Below are 16,242 nucleotides of genomic sequence, written 5' to 3'. Positions count from 1 at the left end.
ATCTGTGAAATAATCCTAATAATGGTACCACCTGGTGCTCTCCTGTGACGCTTCAATGAGTAACCATATGTGAAGCACTTAAAATGGTTCCTACCAAATACTTCCTGGCGTTATTATTACAAAGCACACTCAGAACTCTGATATCCCTTAGAAACAGTCACGGGCTGCATCCTGAAGTTTCACTGGACCACATGTGCCATAGAGGTCCCTGTGATTATAATAGAGCTGAAAAATTCCTATTGCCTAGTGTCCTGTCATCGCCGGCCACCACACCATCACAACACAACACGTCGCTTATGTGTTTGTGGTAATGTGACTGTGCTGCCAGTCATATAAAAGCATAGCACACATAAGTATGCACAATAAATAATACTTGATGATAATAAATGACCATGGTATTGGTTTAAGTATTTACATTTTATACTTGCTTTGGTATTTTAGAATATACTCCTTCTACTTAAAAAGTGGTACTTAAAAAGAATAGTCTGCTGTAAAATAGTAGGCCACCGTGCACTATCCGCAGACTCAGACATCCCCGTGTACTGTGTCTCTTGATTGCACCAAGAGGCCACAGGGAGTGATTGACCTAGACCAGCTAGGTCCGCATTAGGCACACACTGTGACATTCTCTCAAGGACAAAACCACCCAACCCTGCAATTTCTCAAAACAGGTCCCCATCATTAACACATACTTGTCCATGTTTTCATTAATACAAAGATACAGCCTTTTTACTAAAGCAAAACCTGTCCCGTAGCTAGGCTAGACATCAGTCATATAAAAGCTGGAAGGAAGCAGGAATGAAAATTTGTGCACTGTTCCCTCTGTTGGCAAGAACCACGGAGAGGACGGGCTACTTTCTGGCTAGAACCAGAGAACTTGATGGTCAGGACTGTGGGGAGGAGGAACCCAAAAGGATCTTTGGTTAAAAAAAAAAAAAAAAAAAACAGGGGTTGCAATAGGAGAGGTGGGAGTGATCTCAAGTGACAGATGACCTCAGAGCAGGACTCTGAGACACTTTTCTGGGTTGAATTTTGAAGATGAAAGCACTGTATCTGAAGTTGTCAAAAAATGGAAGTGAAACCAATATAAATTGCTCTGACAAAAGCGCTGGGGTTTTGGGGTTTTTTTCTTTTTTTTCCTAACTGCCCCAGGGAGAAAGTTGGAGCATTCCATTTTTCTTCAGGTGTGGGGAATTCAGAGTGAGAGCTCATACATCTGAGTTGTACGTTCTGGCCGCCCAAGGGATGGAGATGTCTCTGTGATTTACTATCTGAAATAGATTATGCCCCTCAAATTGGGAATCTTTTTAGAGGTGTACATTTATAATTACTTATGACAGAAAAATAGAATCTTGGCTGTCAGGAGGAGACCTTGCTGGGAGGGAACAAATAATATGTTATGTTAAGTGTCCTAAATAAGCCACAGGAACCGAGAGCGTGGTCCTTGAGCAAAGGCACCCAAGATATATGTTAGTGATAAGTGGCTGGAAGGGTGTCTTAAAGTCACCATCGCAGAGCTGGGTTCTGACAGCAGGAGCTCTGTTATGCTGTAGGTAAACAGAAGTTCCATTGAGAGCAAATTAACAAATTCAGAGGATCGTAGAATTGAGCTGGCCAGAGTGACCCAGATCTGGCACCCTTTCTGCCCATCACCCTTGGCTCTCATCAGCTGTCCCCTCTCCCGTGCTCCAGTGGTTTGTAGTTAATTAATGCCATCACAAACCCATGTTCCCTATTTGCTCACCCTCCCCTTTTCTGATATGCTTGCATGGTTTATAGTTAATTAATACCATCAAAAACCATCTCCCATTTGGTTCATCTTTACGGGGTCATGGTGTGGTTTTGACAGCCTAGCACAGTCAGTACTGAGCAATACACAGAGAGAGAGTCTCCTTCTGTTCCTGTAGAGTGTTTGTCAAAGAAAAATAATGGGCTCAAGTTTCTAGTTCATATCATTAGAAGAGGAAGTGAGGCATGGCTGTGGGCATTCTGGGATTCTTCTTGGGTTTCTATTGCATAGTGTCATTTATTTGACACTTACTGTATACCAGAGGCTGTGCTCAGTTGTTACTTTTAGCCCTCACAACACCACCATGGGGCATATACCCTGTAAATGTGTGTGTTGTAGTTAGGGAAACTGAGACACACAGTTCTTAAACAATTTTCCCAAGGTCACGCAACTGCTAAGAGGTAGGGTTTGAGCCCAAACAACCTAGCCCCCAAAGCCTAGCCGCTATTTTTTTTTTTTACGCTTTGGGTTCTCAGCCAGGTAAATAGATTACCTGCTCAAAAGAACAATAGATAAAGCCAAGAAATGGAAATTTTTTTTTCTATTGAGAATTTCTAATCTCTAAGAAAACCAAATCAATATCTCAAGGGCTTAGTAGCTAGGTTCTTTTTTTTTTTCCATGTTTTTATTCATTCTTTTTAGATATACATGAAAATAGAGTATATTTTGACATATTTATGCAAACATGGTGTATATCTTATTCTAATTAGGATCCCATTCTTGTGGTTGGACATGATGTGGAGTTTCCCTGGTCGTGTGTTCATATATGAACGTGGGAAAGTTCTGTCCCATTCACTCCACTGTCTTTCCTATTCCCTCCCCCTCCCTTCCTTCATTTCCCTTTGTCTCATCCAGTGAATTTCTATTCTCCCACCCCCCTTGTGAGTCAGCATCCCCATATCAAAGAGAGCATCTGGCCTTTGGTTTTGGGGATTGGCTTATTTCACTTAGCATGAGTGTGTCCAGTTCCATACATTAACCAGCCAATGCCCTCATTTCATTCTTCTTGATGGCTGAGTAAAGAAGCTAGGTTCTTAAAGCCAGAGCGAGAGAGACACCCCTCAGGTGACAGTTTCAGCTCTGGACCTGCCTGCTCTCCCACCCATACCTGTTAGAAGTGGCAGGTAGCCCCCAGTTGACCAGACTGAGGGTGAGGGCAGCCCAGTGAAGCACAAGATGGACCGACCCTGGAAGTGCCTGGCCACAGTCTTAAGTCAGTGGGACTCCCCACTTCTGTGGCCTCTACTTCCCCTCCTAACACGTCCTTCAGGGCCTCTTTGTCTTTTGCAAATCTTGATTTACTTATGGTCTTTCTTCCTAAGTAGCCTAAAAATGTTCAAGAGCAGAGACCTTGTCATTTTGCTCCTTCCTGGATCCCAAGTCCCTTTGCCATTTCTGGCATATATTAGATTCTGTAAATTCTCATTAGAAAAAAGACAAGAAGGGAGAGAGGGAGGGCAGGAAGGTGAGAAATGGTCTTCCACTGGTCATTTCCTACAACAACCATAAAAAAAATACATTAAAAAGAGGACAATTCATTGAAATTTGACCTTCAGTTTTCTCCCTAATTTTGGTTTTTTGGTATAATTGGGATATTTCTGAATTTCAAACATGAAAGTGTTGAACTTAAACCCATATATTTTAGCAATTAAAAAGTTATAGATCGCCTTAGGCAGTGGCTCTTAAACTCTAGTTTTAAGCGGTGAACACTTATTTCAAATGAGAGCTCATGTGGTTTCCCAAAAGGCAGAAGAGGCTAAAAGCAGAGCTGCTTTGGCTTAAAGGGGAGAATTAGGGTCTCAGGATTCTGCCCTGGAGCTCTGATGAACCAGGGGTGTTGGGCCTCCTCAGTTTGCCTGAAGAGGTAAATAACTTGCCCAAGGTCAAATGTCCCATCAGAGCCCCAGCTAGGATAGGGTCCCAGACTCCTCCACATCCATGTCTTTCTGCTGAACTATTTTGTTGGCTTGTGAGTATGATTTGTGCTGGTTCCCAGGGAAGACAAGTGGACCATTCAGACTTGGGGGATAAAGATAACAGCTCACATGTATTTCATCTTCCCATGTTCTGGGCACTCAAACAGCCTTCCGAGGGTGTTGTTACCCCATCTTCCATCTTCCACATAGTTCCCTGGGACCAAGATCCTTGAGATGACACGCTGGACCACCACACCTCCATCAGAGATGGGAGGCCAACCTGCATTGTGCAACTGCCTGCCTTCTAACAGCAGGGAAAGATGGCCCGACACTCTGGAATTCTAGAAAACACACCCAGTCCATGCAAAAAAAAGTGCATGAGTTTACATCTCAACCCCGAGGTTCCTGTCCCTACTTTATTCAGTGAGAGTTTGTGTCACAGCCAATTTCTGCCCAGCCAGAATGTCTCAAGTGTATAAATGCCACCTTCAAGTGGGCCAAGCGACCAGCAGGAACAGCGATGCTCTGTGATCCCTGCCACCCGACTGGATGGGGAACAGTTGGCGCCTCGCAGTTCCTCCTGGGCTATAATATACTTGCTGAATACCAATTACCAGGAGCACCGGTGCCCTCCACACTTACTAAAAATGTGTTTTCTGGGAGCTCATGTGAAATATAAAAATTGGAAGTTAAGATTTCAGAACTTACTCAAGAAAACTACCAAACTGACCTTTTGAAAATGAACCATACTTGGCTCGAAGAATAGTTGTCAATTTGTTTTTGACATTTGTTCCTTTACAGATATGACCCTTCAATTATTCATGCCCACCAGCTCCAAATGGAATAATAATGACCTCTCTCTCCCACCTGCAGACCTCACGGCTCACACAGATTCCGAGTTAAGAAAGGAATTCCGAAGGGTTTGGGGAGTTGCCAGTCTCCTCTGAATAACAATCTCGTGCCTTTTCTATGGCAATGCCACAGAGGAGATTCTTTTATGAACATTGATGAATCTCCCACAAGAAAGAAATAGAGACAGCAGATGCCTATTTTTTAGATGTACTATCGAAATTGCTAGAACAAAAATTGGACTGGAGATGTAGCTTAGTGGTAGAGCACATGTCTAAGCATGTACAGGGCCTTGGATTTGATGGCCCAGCACTGCCAAAAAAAAAAAAATTATAAAAGTCTCATGACTCCTCACAGCTCGCCAGGGCTGCCTGCTCCGTTCTAACAGAGGACTCCTTCCACAGACCTCCTGTTTACTGCCACGCAATTACTTGACATTTACATAATACTCTGAGCCTAAACATTATGCTTCGTTGAACATATGTGGCATCCCCAGTGCCTAATGTAGCATCCAGGACATAGCAAACACTCCGTCAATATTTGATGAGTGAGCCAGGGGTGGTGGCGCTCACCTTTAATCCCAGCAGCTCAGAAGGCTGAGGCAGGAAGATTGAGAGTTCAAAGCCAACCTCAGCAACTCAGTGAGGCCCTGAGCAACTTAGCAAGACCCTGTCTCCAAATTAAATATAAAAAAGGGCTGAGGATGTGGCTCAGTGGTGAAATGCTCCTGGGTACAATGCCTGGTACCAAAAAGGAAAAAAAAAAAAAAAAAAAAAGGATGCATGAACGAGCAAGTCTGCAGGCCACAGGAAACCTGGGGTTGTTCTGAGCTATTCTTTGTATCTTTTTTTATACCTTTAAGATTTACTGAAGATGCAAAGTAGATCTTCCTCAAAAAGAGAAATATGGGTGATATAAAAAATAACGAGAGAAGTTAGCAAGAATAAAGCATCCTAGGTGCCAGCACCAGATGCCTTGGCTGCGCATTATCCCACGATGACTTCCCCCAGCACTGGCAGGCATGGAGTGGTGTCATGTCCCCAGTTTGCAGTGAGATGGTGGAGCAAGCCTGGGTCACAGACCCACCAAATATGGAGCAGGACACTGCCACAGCCTGTCTGACCAGAGCATCTGTACCTTTAACCCCCTCTCTTCTGTCCTACCATAGAATTCCTAGTTAAGTGGATAAGAACCACACAACCGGAATGTCCACTGTGACTTGTTACATCTAGAAAGTTCACTTTTCTTGAAGTTTTCTGGATTAAATATTTGCCTCTTAAGTGGCCATGAGGTCCAGGGGCTGTCTTCTCTGGAGGGAAGTAAGTCAACACTTGCCAGGGACTCCAGAAGTGAACCCTCCTCTAGAAAGGTAAACACACTCCTCATGTCTCAGATGCTCTCTTCTCTCTTCTAGAACCTCTCCCACCTACATATCCCCCCGCAACATGCAACCCAGAAGGGGTCCTGGTCCAGGATGCGGGCTCAGCTTCTCTCACAGGAACTGGGATGCATTTCCTCATAGCGCCATGGTAACACCTTGCCCCAAATCAGGCTTTTAGGAGGATTGGCCAGAGACCTTTCTTCCAGTGTAACAAAAGGCGTTCAGAGTTGTAAGCCCCACCCCTACAGCCCACGTTGAATTCCTTTGCCAAGACTAACTAATGGTTTAGTCAGCTTTTTCACTGATGTGCCTAAAAGACCCAACCAGAACAATTATAGAGGAGAAAAAGTTGGAGGGCCATGGCATCAGAGTGCTCAGTCCATAGACAGCCAGCCCCATTGCCTGGGGCTCCAGGGGAGGTTGAACATCATGGCTCAAGAGTTTGGCAGAGGGAAGCTGCCGAAATGATGATCAGAAGCAGAGAAAGACACCACTCACCAGATACAAATATAGACCCCAACACCACGCCCCCAATAAACCACTCCCTCCAGCCACACCCACCTGCCTTCAGTCACCACTTAATCCCATTGGGTGATTAATTCACTAATTGGGTTAAGGCTTTCCTGACCCAATCATTTCTCCTCTTAACCTTCTTGCAGTGTCTAACGTGAGCTTTTGGGGGACACCTCACATCCAAACTGTAACCCCTAGAGAGATTGAAATTACAATAACCCCTAATTAATCAACCAAATTGTTCAACCTGGCCCTTAATTGATATCGTCCATATAAGAGAGAGGCGCTAACTTTTACAAAAGGTAACTATTTCCCAAATTGACACCTGAACAGTAATCAAAGGATGTTACTGGAGTTCCAAAAAAACCAAATAGCTTTCTAATAGAAAAAAATATCTTTACAACATTTCTATTCCTCTGTTGGTCATTTGTCTTTCTCCTACTCAAAGGCACACGTTTGCTGAAGAACACAATTCATCAGAACTCACAGTGCGTCCAGGATTTCAGTGCAAGTTCATTTCACCCTACTATGAGTGATGTCAGGGGGAGCATTTGCAGGTGTCTAGCACTCAGCAAAATCTTATCTCAAGTGTCATTGTTATTGATCTTCAGGGCTGACCCATCCTCATGGTGATCCCTCCCTCACTGCTGAATTGTTTAAACAATAGTGTATTAGTATGCACATCAAAATGCCATCTATCAGTTCTGGAGATCTATAGGAGAAAAAAATGCATTAACTATTTTTTTTTTAATTCTAGACGGCAGCATCAGAAAATCGAAAAATCAAGTACAGTGTCTTGATTCAGAGATTTTTAAATCTGATAAACTAGTGCCACACGGTTTATTTTCAATAAAGAAAATAAAGAAGACTTAGCTCACACGTAGAGGTTTTCTATTGTCTACGGTTAAGATGCATTAAATAAACATGATTAAACATTTGTATTAATTGCCTCTCAAAAGTGAACTGGATGGGTTATTACCCGAGCTGATCTCACTGAGGACAGCCACTGTGGCCCTGTTTGGTGTGGCTTTGTTAGTTTTCTCTCCTGTTAACCAATTTCAAAGTAGATGAGGCTCAAAGTTTGTAAATAGATTATTATCTGAAAGGTAATTTTACTTTACCAGGAATGGCTTTATTATGTGCTAAAGAATAAAAATGCAATTTGGACCCCTGTCCAGATGCTCTTGGCCTGGTAGCAGAAAATGGCTTTATTTGTTAATTTGTCCTTTTAGACTTTCTGTAGCCAGCCTTTAAAATAGAGCAATTTAGCATTTTGAGGAAAAACAAACTCTGCACTCTCCAAGAATATAATTGAAAATTACCCCATACCCATGCAGGATAATTACCTTTCAAAACATTTTCCAGTGCTTGACATCATAGTGGTAATTGCTTAATGATATTATAATTTCATTACGTAGGGATTACAATGGCAAAATGATGTAAGTTGGAGGCTTTGAAAATGAAGTTGCAATGAAAACACAACCTTTTATGTAAGTTGAAAGCGCTTATTTCAATGTGAAATTATACATAATCTCACCCAATTCTGCACAAATGTTATTGTTGCTGGTTTTAACATTCATCCACTTAGCGCTTTGGTAGTAAAACCCACAAAACCTGTCGTAGCCCCCATGGTGGCAATGCATGAGGTTCTGTAGTGATATGTATTGGAACAAATGCATTTCTATCGCAGTTATTGCTTCAGTTTGTATGCATTATGTACAAAAACCTCTACTAATGAATTGGATCCACTTTGATTCCTTTGCAGTGGGGTGATAAAGACCCACGGACCATTACAATGGTTATTTTCATCTTGAAAGATTCCTGACTGGTTGGTTGTAAAATGTGTTGAGTTTTCTAATTTAATAGCACCAACTTAAAATTCTATCTTTTTTGTAAAGCACAGGCACAGAATGCACTAAGCAATTATATAGTATATAATTCTTATGCGCCCGAGGTCAGCTCCCCCAGTGTGTTGATGGAGTGAAGACAAGAAATCAAACAGCACATCCCTGAGAAAGTGCGACTCATAATCATCGCTCTCTGTGATATGTGACTTTTAATATTATACCTGATGGAAAACTTTTTGAAACATACATGGTTTTTGGTCTAAGGACTGTTTTGAGTCAAAGATGAATTCATCATTGTGTCCTATGTAAAAAATAGTTGGGGGCTTCTGATTTTATTCAAATCCATTTTTTTTTTACCCTCTCCCAGTAGTTAAAAACAAATAGATTCGGTTTTCAGTAGGACAATAAGGTATAAATGAAAATACCCCTCTCATCCTTTCATGCCTAATCACTGTTTTCCATGAAGATGATTATGATATTTATTGAGTATTCACTGTGTATACTGAGTATTATTAAGGAAACTTATTTAGTCCGTGTTAGAACTATGACAAGTACTATTATTATCCTCACTTTAAATATTGGAAAAGAAGACTTGGACTAGTGAATTTTCTCAATATCCCATAGCAACATTATGGTCAGAAATAGGATCTGGACCAATGGAGTCTAACTCCATTATCTAAATGCCATACTGTCTGCCTCTATGAAGCCTTTCCTTCATGTTTTAAGCTGTATCGATAATTCTGAATCACTAAAAAAAAAGTTCTAGCTTATGGTTTATTATTTTATTATGGTAACTATCATTTATTGAACAACTACTCTGTGCACCATGCTATGCATTACTTAGTATTCCACAAAACCCTATGAAATAGGAAATTGTTGATACCATTTTAGAAACAAGGAGGCCAAGGTCCAGTGAGGTGAACTGACCTCCAGCCAGCCTGCGGTTATTGAGGCAGTAAACAACAGGGCTCCTATTTGTCCTCAGATGTGTGGGGTTCTTGAGCCCCAGGTGCTCTTAGCCCCTCTGCAGTAGCGACTCCCAGTTTAACTCCTCGTCAATCTTCAGTGGCTGTTTTATTTTTCGTGTTTCTGTGTCACAACACAACTAGACTGTGCCCAGCTCAATCCCATAGCAGCACTCAATCTTCTCATTGATAAACTGATTTTGTTCAGTTTTCTGAAGTAGCCCGGATGTTAAAGAGATGACAGATTGGATACCCGAAAGTAAAAGACAGGCACATTCCCCTTTGTTGTCCCGACACGGAGGTCAGTCGTCTTCCACAGGGAACGACCATTTGAAGAACAATCTTCGACCTCTCCCACTTGGAGGCAGAAGGAGGGAGGCAGGGCCTTGAGGGACCACTCTCTTGGGAGCAGAAGAAAATAAAGGAAAGACAGCCTTCCCTCCCTGGTCTCCTGATCTTAATTAGAAACCATGCCAGGTGCCCAGGCCAGCTACCACTACTCACCCAACATGGCGGTGAGCAAAGTCCTGGCGTACTTGAAGGTCATAAACCACCATAGGCAGGGGTCATAGAAGGTCATCAGAGGCCCTAGAGGAATCCATTGGTTCTGTCCCCTGACCGCATGAAGTGTCATCTATAAATCCCTGGAGGAGCAGCTGCCCAGCCCCCACTTGGCCCTCCCTAGAGGACATGTTCCATTTGCTGGTCAGCAACGAATGGTTAGAAAATTCTTTCTTGTGCTCAGCCAAAATCTGGCTTCCCCTGACTTCCACCCTGTGGCCCCAGTGCCTCCTCCTAGGACCCCACAGAATCACTCGCATGCCACCCCTCATCCGTGAAGCCCTAAGGGCCACTGTCACCTCCAGCAGGCTTTCTCCTTCCTGGAGTTAATCAGTCCAGTGCCTTTGTGCTTTCCCAGCGCTTTGCCCTGCCACATGGACTCTCTGATGTTCACCGGCAGTTTCTGAAATATGAGAAATCAAATTCCTTTTATTTCCAAATCTGATATTTTAAAATGTAGGACACTTTTACTTTTTTTTTTTTTTTTACTCTTTCCCATGTTGAAATTCCTTTTATGTAATAGCTCCCAATTAAATGTGTTATACCACCCCCTTCACAAAACCATCAAGCATGGTGTTAAAAGACAAACTTAGGTACATTAAATTTTTTAAAGAGTTTATTTTGAGCTGACAACAATTCGTGAATCAGCACCAGGCTGCCAGCAATTAAACTCCTCTCAAAGGGGCCGGGGGAAACTTTTATAAGGTGTTCTCAAATTCAAGACCAAGAAAGTATTTTTGATTGGAAAGCCCCCACTTAGTTTGACAGTTTCCGATTGATTGAGCTTAAATTTTGTTTTGCTTTTTACATCGAATCAGGCTTATTATGTAGGAACCCTAGGCTCTAGATTTATAGCTTCTCAATTTTTTTTAACCAGCGTATACTAAAAAGAACATTGAAATTGACTCTGGGAACCTGGGTCTGTCCCCAGCTCTGCTTCTAATTCACCAGGCAACCTCAGATGAGCTATTTAATTATGCAAACCCTGACCCCCTCATCTATATAATGGGTACAATAAGATCTGCCCATTCCACCAGTTCATGAGGGTCTTTGAGCAAGTGCTTCCCCACCCCTGGAGCACTCAACCATTGAGAGACAAGCAATCAAGACAGATGTCCTTGTTCACCAGTTAAGCTCTGCTTTTAAAAGACTGCAGGCACTGCTCTCAACTCACGAGAGTCAACTGAACGGACATTTCACCTACTTTTTTTTTTTTTTTTTTGATACCAGAGACTGAACCCAGAGACGCTTAACCACTGAGCCACATCCTAGCACTTTTTTTATATTTTATATAGAGACAGGGTCTCAGCTGAGTTGCTGAGGCTGGCTTTGAACTCTCGATCCTCCTGCCTCAGCCTCCCAAGCCTCTGGGATTACAGGCGTGCGCCACTGCGCCCAGCTTCACATGTTTCTTTGCATGCTCCTCGGGAACAACTCCCGTTTGTTCAACTCATTATGTCACCAACATGTAGCTCAGGTTAAATGTTTTGGGATGGTTGCAAGAGGATGGGCAGAGGAGTGGCTGTGGTGTGGTTTCAAACCCTCGCCATCCGGGCACCACGCCCTTGGACCTCACTCCAGTCTGTCAACGTCCTGACAGTGGCCACACGTCCGCTTGGACTGATTGTGGCTGGGTGAGATAGAATCCTACCACCACTCCTTCCCTGACTTACTCTGGGCAGTGACACCTCAGCTCATCGACTTGCATGCACGCTGTCAGGAAAGCCTTGCAATTGAGCTTCTGTTTCTTGCTGAGCCCCCATTCCAAGCCCACTGCCAGCCCTTCCAAAGCTGACCCTGGTGAGATCCAAGCCCAATGCTTGTTTTTGCTTGGTCCTTAACAGCCTGTGCTAATGAAGAGAAGAGTGTTGTCCTAACTGTCCCCTTTACCTGATCCTCTCTGGCTCGGAGGTCAAGACATTGGCCTCTGGACTATTGCACAGAGTCTCTGAATGACATGTCCAAATACCAAAGCACTTAGCACAACATTGGACACAAAAGGGGGTCAGGAAGCATCCTTGTTAAACATTTCTTTAAATATCATGTTATTTATGGAAAACTATTATGACTCAGGCTGTGCGAGTTGTCTCCCAAGCCATTCTAACAGCTGTCACAAGAAAAACAGAGCCAGGCGCTGTGGCACATACTTGTAATCCCAGTGGCTTGGGAGGCTGAGGCAGGAGGATCATGAGTTCAAAGCCAGCCTCAGCAGTGGCGAGGCCCTAAGCAACTCAGTGAGACCCCGTCTCTAAATACAATACAAAATAGACTTGGGGATGTGGCTCAGTGATCAAGTGTCCCTGAGTTTAATCTCTAGTACCTGCCACCCCCACCCCCAAAAAAAAAGAAAAAGAAAAAGAAAAACTAAGCCATGTTTATCTCCCCAGCAAATTTAGACCTTCCTACTGCTGATAAAACTACAGATCACCTGACATGTTGTCTTCTGTATGTATTCTCTGCTTTATGTATCCTCTACTGTAAATGACCTTTATTATTTTAATTCATATTTGGTAGCCTCTTTAGGATGTACGATTGAGGATTGATTCCCTAGTCTGTCATTTAATTTGTGTTGCTCTGCATTTGGTAAAGCTCTGGACCGTGTAGGAGTCTAGTGCTGTGATTAGTAAGTTCTGACTCCTGCCCAAGTTTCCCTGGTGCTCTGGCCTGGCCTTCTTTCCTGACACTGCTTTCCTGGCCCTTCAGGGGAAGCTAGCCCTGCAGTCACTGGGGCCTCCTCTGCCCCTCACTTCCACATCTCCCTTCCAGCCTAACTCTCACCCACCAGAAGAAAATGCCCCAGGAGAGACGGTGGCACCTGCCTCCTGTCCTTCCCCCAGGTGGCACTTGAGCGATTCCGGGTCATTCCAGTGGCTGACATGTCTGTGGTTTCCCTTCCCTGCAGGTGACGAAGACCTGAGTGTGGAAGAAGACGAGGAAGTGCTGACTTTACTATACGACCCATGCCTGAATTGTTACTTTGACCCCCAGACTGGGAAATACTACGAGTTGGTATAGTCCCCCCTTCCAGGGCGGAGAACGGCCACTCCCCGCAGAGCAGGACAGCAGCGGTGGGTCCTTTAAGCAGCACCAGGACTGCAGAATCAAAGGCCCCGAGAGAAATGAATCCATTTTAGAAATAATGTTCAATGGTCAGGAAACCTACGTTCTCTGGGTAGATGGGTGGGATTTTGCAGCTGTGAAGGAATTCATGCGGTGACAAGATAGTCCAACTTTGAATGGGTTCTTATTCATTCTCATCTGACATATAATTTTATGTAAACCAATTAAGAATTATTCATTCAAATTTTTTTGCAGTGTTAACCTGTAAATGATGGCTTGATATACACTACAGAAAATGTATTTGTTACAAGATGCCTGGGTACCTTTTATTTTATGACATATTTGTATTAAAAATAAAAATATGATGATTTAAAAAAACACCTGATAAATTGATCCTTTTTGTTCACCCGACTGTCTTTACCAGAACATTCCTAGGTGAGAGGTATCTTTTCTAAGAGTCTCAAAAGGCAACATGCACCGATCAGAATTTAGGCTCACACATTGCTGGCTGTTTCTATTTCATTGTAGTTTATCGGGCGTTTGCCAAAGATCACAACATTGTTTATCACTTAAGCTGCTTAGCATTGTGCTTTGCTGTTTCTCTTTTTTAATCTTTTACCAATTATGTTTGAATTCTAATAATCTAGCTGCATGGATTCAGGTTTAGCAAGAAGTCACCATCTGCACGCCCAGCACACTTCACCACTCCCGTGATTTGGGCCTGGACAACTCGGGGAGTCTTTCTTTGGTCTTTAAGGTTGTATCCATGGGTCTCTGCTCAGTGAATCACTAGGCAAAAATCGTGTGCTTCCTGCATTCTGGTAGATGGCCTTGAATCGTGTGCCAAGTACATTATTGAGCTCAAAAAAAAAAAATATTGAGCTCAAGGAAGTACTTATTATATTAGCTGGCATATTTTGTTATTTAATAAAGATTTTTAATAAAGAAGAGTACCACTGGAAATGAAAAATTATTGGTGTACAGTTGGATTTAATGGCAGTATTATAATTTCATTTAACGTCGCTTGATAGAGGAAATAAGAGCTCTTCTTTATCATGAGTAGATTTCGGCTCCTGTTCAAAGGATCATGCATTATTTAGAACCATGTTTGTATGTGATAAGCTTTTAATCCGGTTGTTCAGAAAGTATACCTTTGCTATGAATTTCTCTCCACGATCTTCATACTTCCAAAATGAAAATGAATAAATGAGGCTTCACAAAGAATGCAGAATGATAAGAAGAGTAGGAGGTTATCCTGATTATGACCTTGAAGACTGGAGTTGGGGTGGGAAGGCCCTGTTCCTGCTTAAGGTAGTCTCAGGACCATCCTCATAAACAGGGGATTCAGTTAAAAGTTTGTGTTTGTTAAGGCTTGTAGTCACATCAAAAAACACCTGTGAGCTGCATTATGGAAAAAAAAATGAGGATACAGGACTGCCTCTTGAACCCCAAAACAGAATGCTACAAGGCCTCCAAATGGATTTGAACTGGAACCTCAGAGACTATAGAAAACCCAGTTGGATTCTTAAGTGATAATCCACTGGCAGGCTCTGTCCTAAAACTCAGGATGGCTAAATAAGGAGGCCCCAGAATCATAGGAACCATAGGATCCCTGTAGTAGTATGTTTCTCATGACCATTCATGGTCACCAAAATGACCATGCCACCTATATTCTGGCTTGGGTATCTGATCAGGGAGCAGGAAGCTGGTAGGCCTGACTTGACCATTATCCCCAGGGTGACATGTAATGAGGGTGAGGCAGTCCCTGAAGGAGAAGACAATTTTGTTAACACATGTGTCTGCCAGGCAGAAAAAAAAAAAAAAAAAAACAAGCATCTACTCTGGGAATCTAGAAATGTCTCCAGTGCTCACCTCTGAATCATCTTGCTCCCTCTTCTCTCCTTAGCTCTTCCCCCATAACTTACTTAGTTGCCCAACCCATGCCAGAATACCAAGCCACTCCACTGGGAAATGCATCGACTGGGTGACATTTGCTCACTGGTTATCAAGTTTGGGTACATACTAGAATCTTTTGGGAACTGACACCTAGGTTCTATATCCCCAGAGTCTGATTTGATTGGTCTCAAGTACAGCCTTAAACACCTACCCAGTGTTGTGGTTTGGGTCTGCAATATCCCTCTAAAAGCTCATGTGTTGAAAACATGGTTGCCAATGTGACAGAGTTCAGAGGTGAGGCTCTAGGAGATGATTGGATTATGGGGAGTGTAACCTTCTCACTGGATTAATCCATTTGATGGACTCACAATTCAAAAGGACTACTGGGTATTAACTAAAGGCAGGTGGGTATGATCCAAGGAAGAATCTCCCTCTCTCTCTTTCTCCCTCCCTCTCTTCTCCGTCTGCCCCCCAGTTATATCCCCCCTCCTTCTCCATCATAAGCTGAGCAAGTTGAGCAGCTTTCCTCCACCACACCCTTCCGCCATGATGTTCTGCCTCACCTCAGGCCCAGAACAATGGAGTCAGCCAACCATGGACTGAGACCTCTGAAACCATGAACCAAAATAAACTTTTCCTCCTCTGAATTGTTCATGTCTAGTATTTTGGTCACAGGAATAAAAAGCTGACTAACATACCCAGCAATGGTAATATGTAGTCAAGATAGAGAACTCTTGATCTGATATGGTAAGAGGGTGGTAGGCCCATGGGGAAAAGGCCATATTATCAGCTTTCATTTTCAAGACCTTGATTTCTACTTCTAATCAAATGCTTGCTATTCATGTCTGGAACTGACTATTGCAAATGGACACTTTAAAAATAGATTTGATTCTGTCAGGCCCAGGGGTGCACGGCTATAATTCCAGTGGTTTAGGAGGCTGAGGCAGGAGGACCATGAGTTCAAAGCCAGCCTCAGCAACAGTGAGGCACTAAGCAACTCGGTGAGACCCTGTCTCCAAACAAAATACAAAATGGGAAAGGTAGCAGAATACAACAGTCACTAATATGCCATTATGTAAAAATGTGAGTGTGTAACCGATGTGATTCTGCAATTTGTATTTGGGGTAAAAATGGGAGTTCATAACCCAATTGAGTCAAATGTATGAAAGATGATATATCATGAGCTTTGTAATGTTTTGAACAACCAATAAAAAAAAAATACAAAATGGGGCTGGGATGTGTCTCAGTGGTTGAGTGCCCCTGAGTTGTATCTCTGGTACCAAAAAAATAGATTCATCCAATATAGAAATATATCTTAATATAATCTGGAATCAATTTAGGGACTCATTCAAAGTTTCTTATATAATCAGGATGCAATTTACAAAAACTTACAAATGACTTTAAGTCATTGACCTCCAAATTATTAATTAATTACAGAGCCCAATTAATGGGAATTATGTAAAAA

The 16,242-nt window shown here is 42.8% G+C and overlaps 1 protein-coding gene across 3 annotated transcripts in view; it reads left to right on the top strand.

The window, feature by feature from the left end:
• Nucleotides 1-13,195, top strand: part of Cfap20dc (CFAP20 domain containing) — a 224,492-nt gene extending 211,297 nt beyond the window's left edge. For all 3 annotated transcript variants that reach the window (XM_071609232.1, XM_071609235.1, XM_071609231.1), the window contains one exon: nt 12,724-13,195. In XM_071609232.1, coding sequence (XP_071465333.1) covers nt 12,724-12,836 — 113 coding nt within the window. In that variant the 3' untranslated portion in view covers nt 12,837-13,195. The remainder of the gene's footprint in view (nt 1-12,723) is intronic.
• The last annotated feature ends 3,047 nt before the right edge of the window (nt 13,196-16,242 follow it).

This window comes from Marmota flaviventris, chromosome 1 (genome assembly GCF_047511675.1).
Source record: "Marmota flaviventris isolate mMarFla1 chromosome 1, mMarFla1.hap1, whole genome shotgun sequence".
NCBI lineage: Eukaryota > Metazoa > Chordata > Mammalia > Rodentia > Sciuridae > Marmota > Marmota flaviventris.
This window is presented reverse-complemented; position numbering and strand designations above follow the sequence as displayed.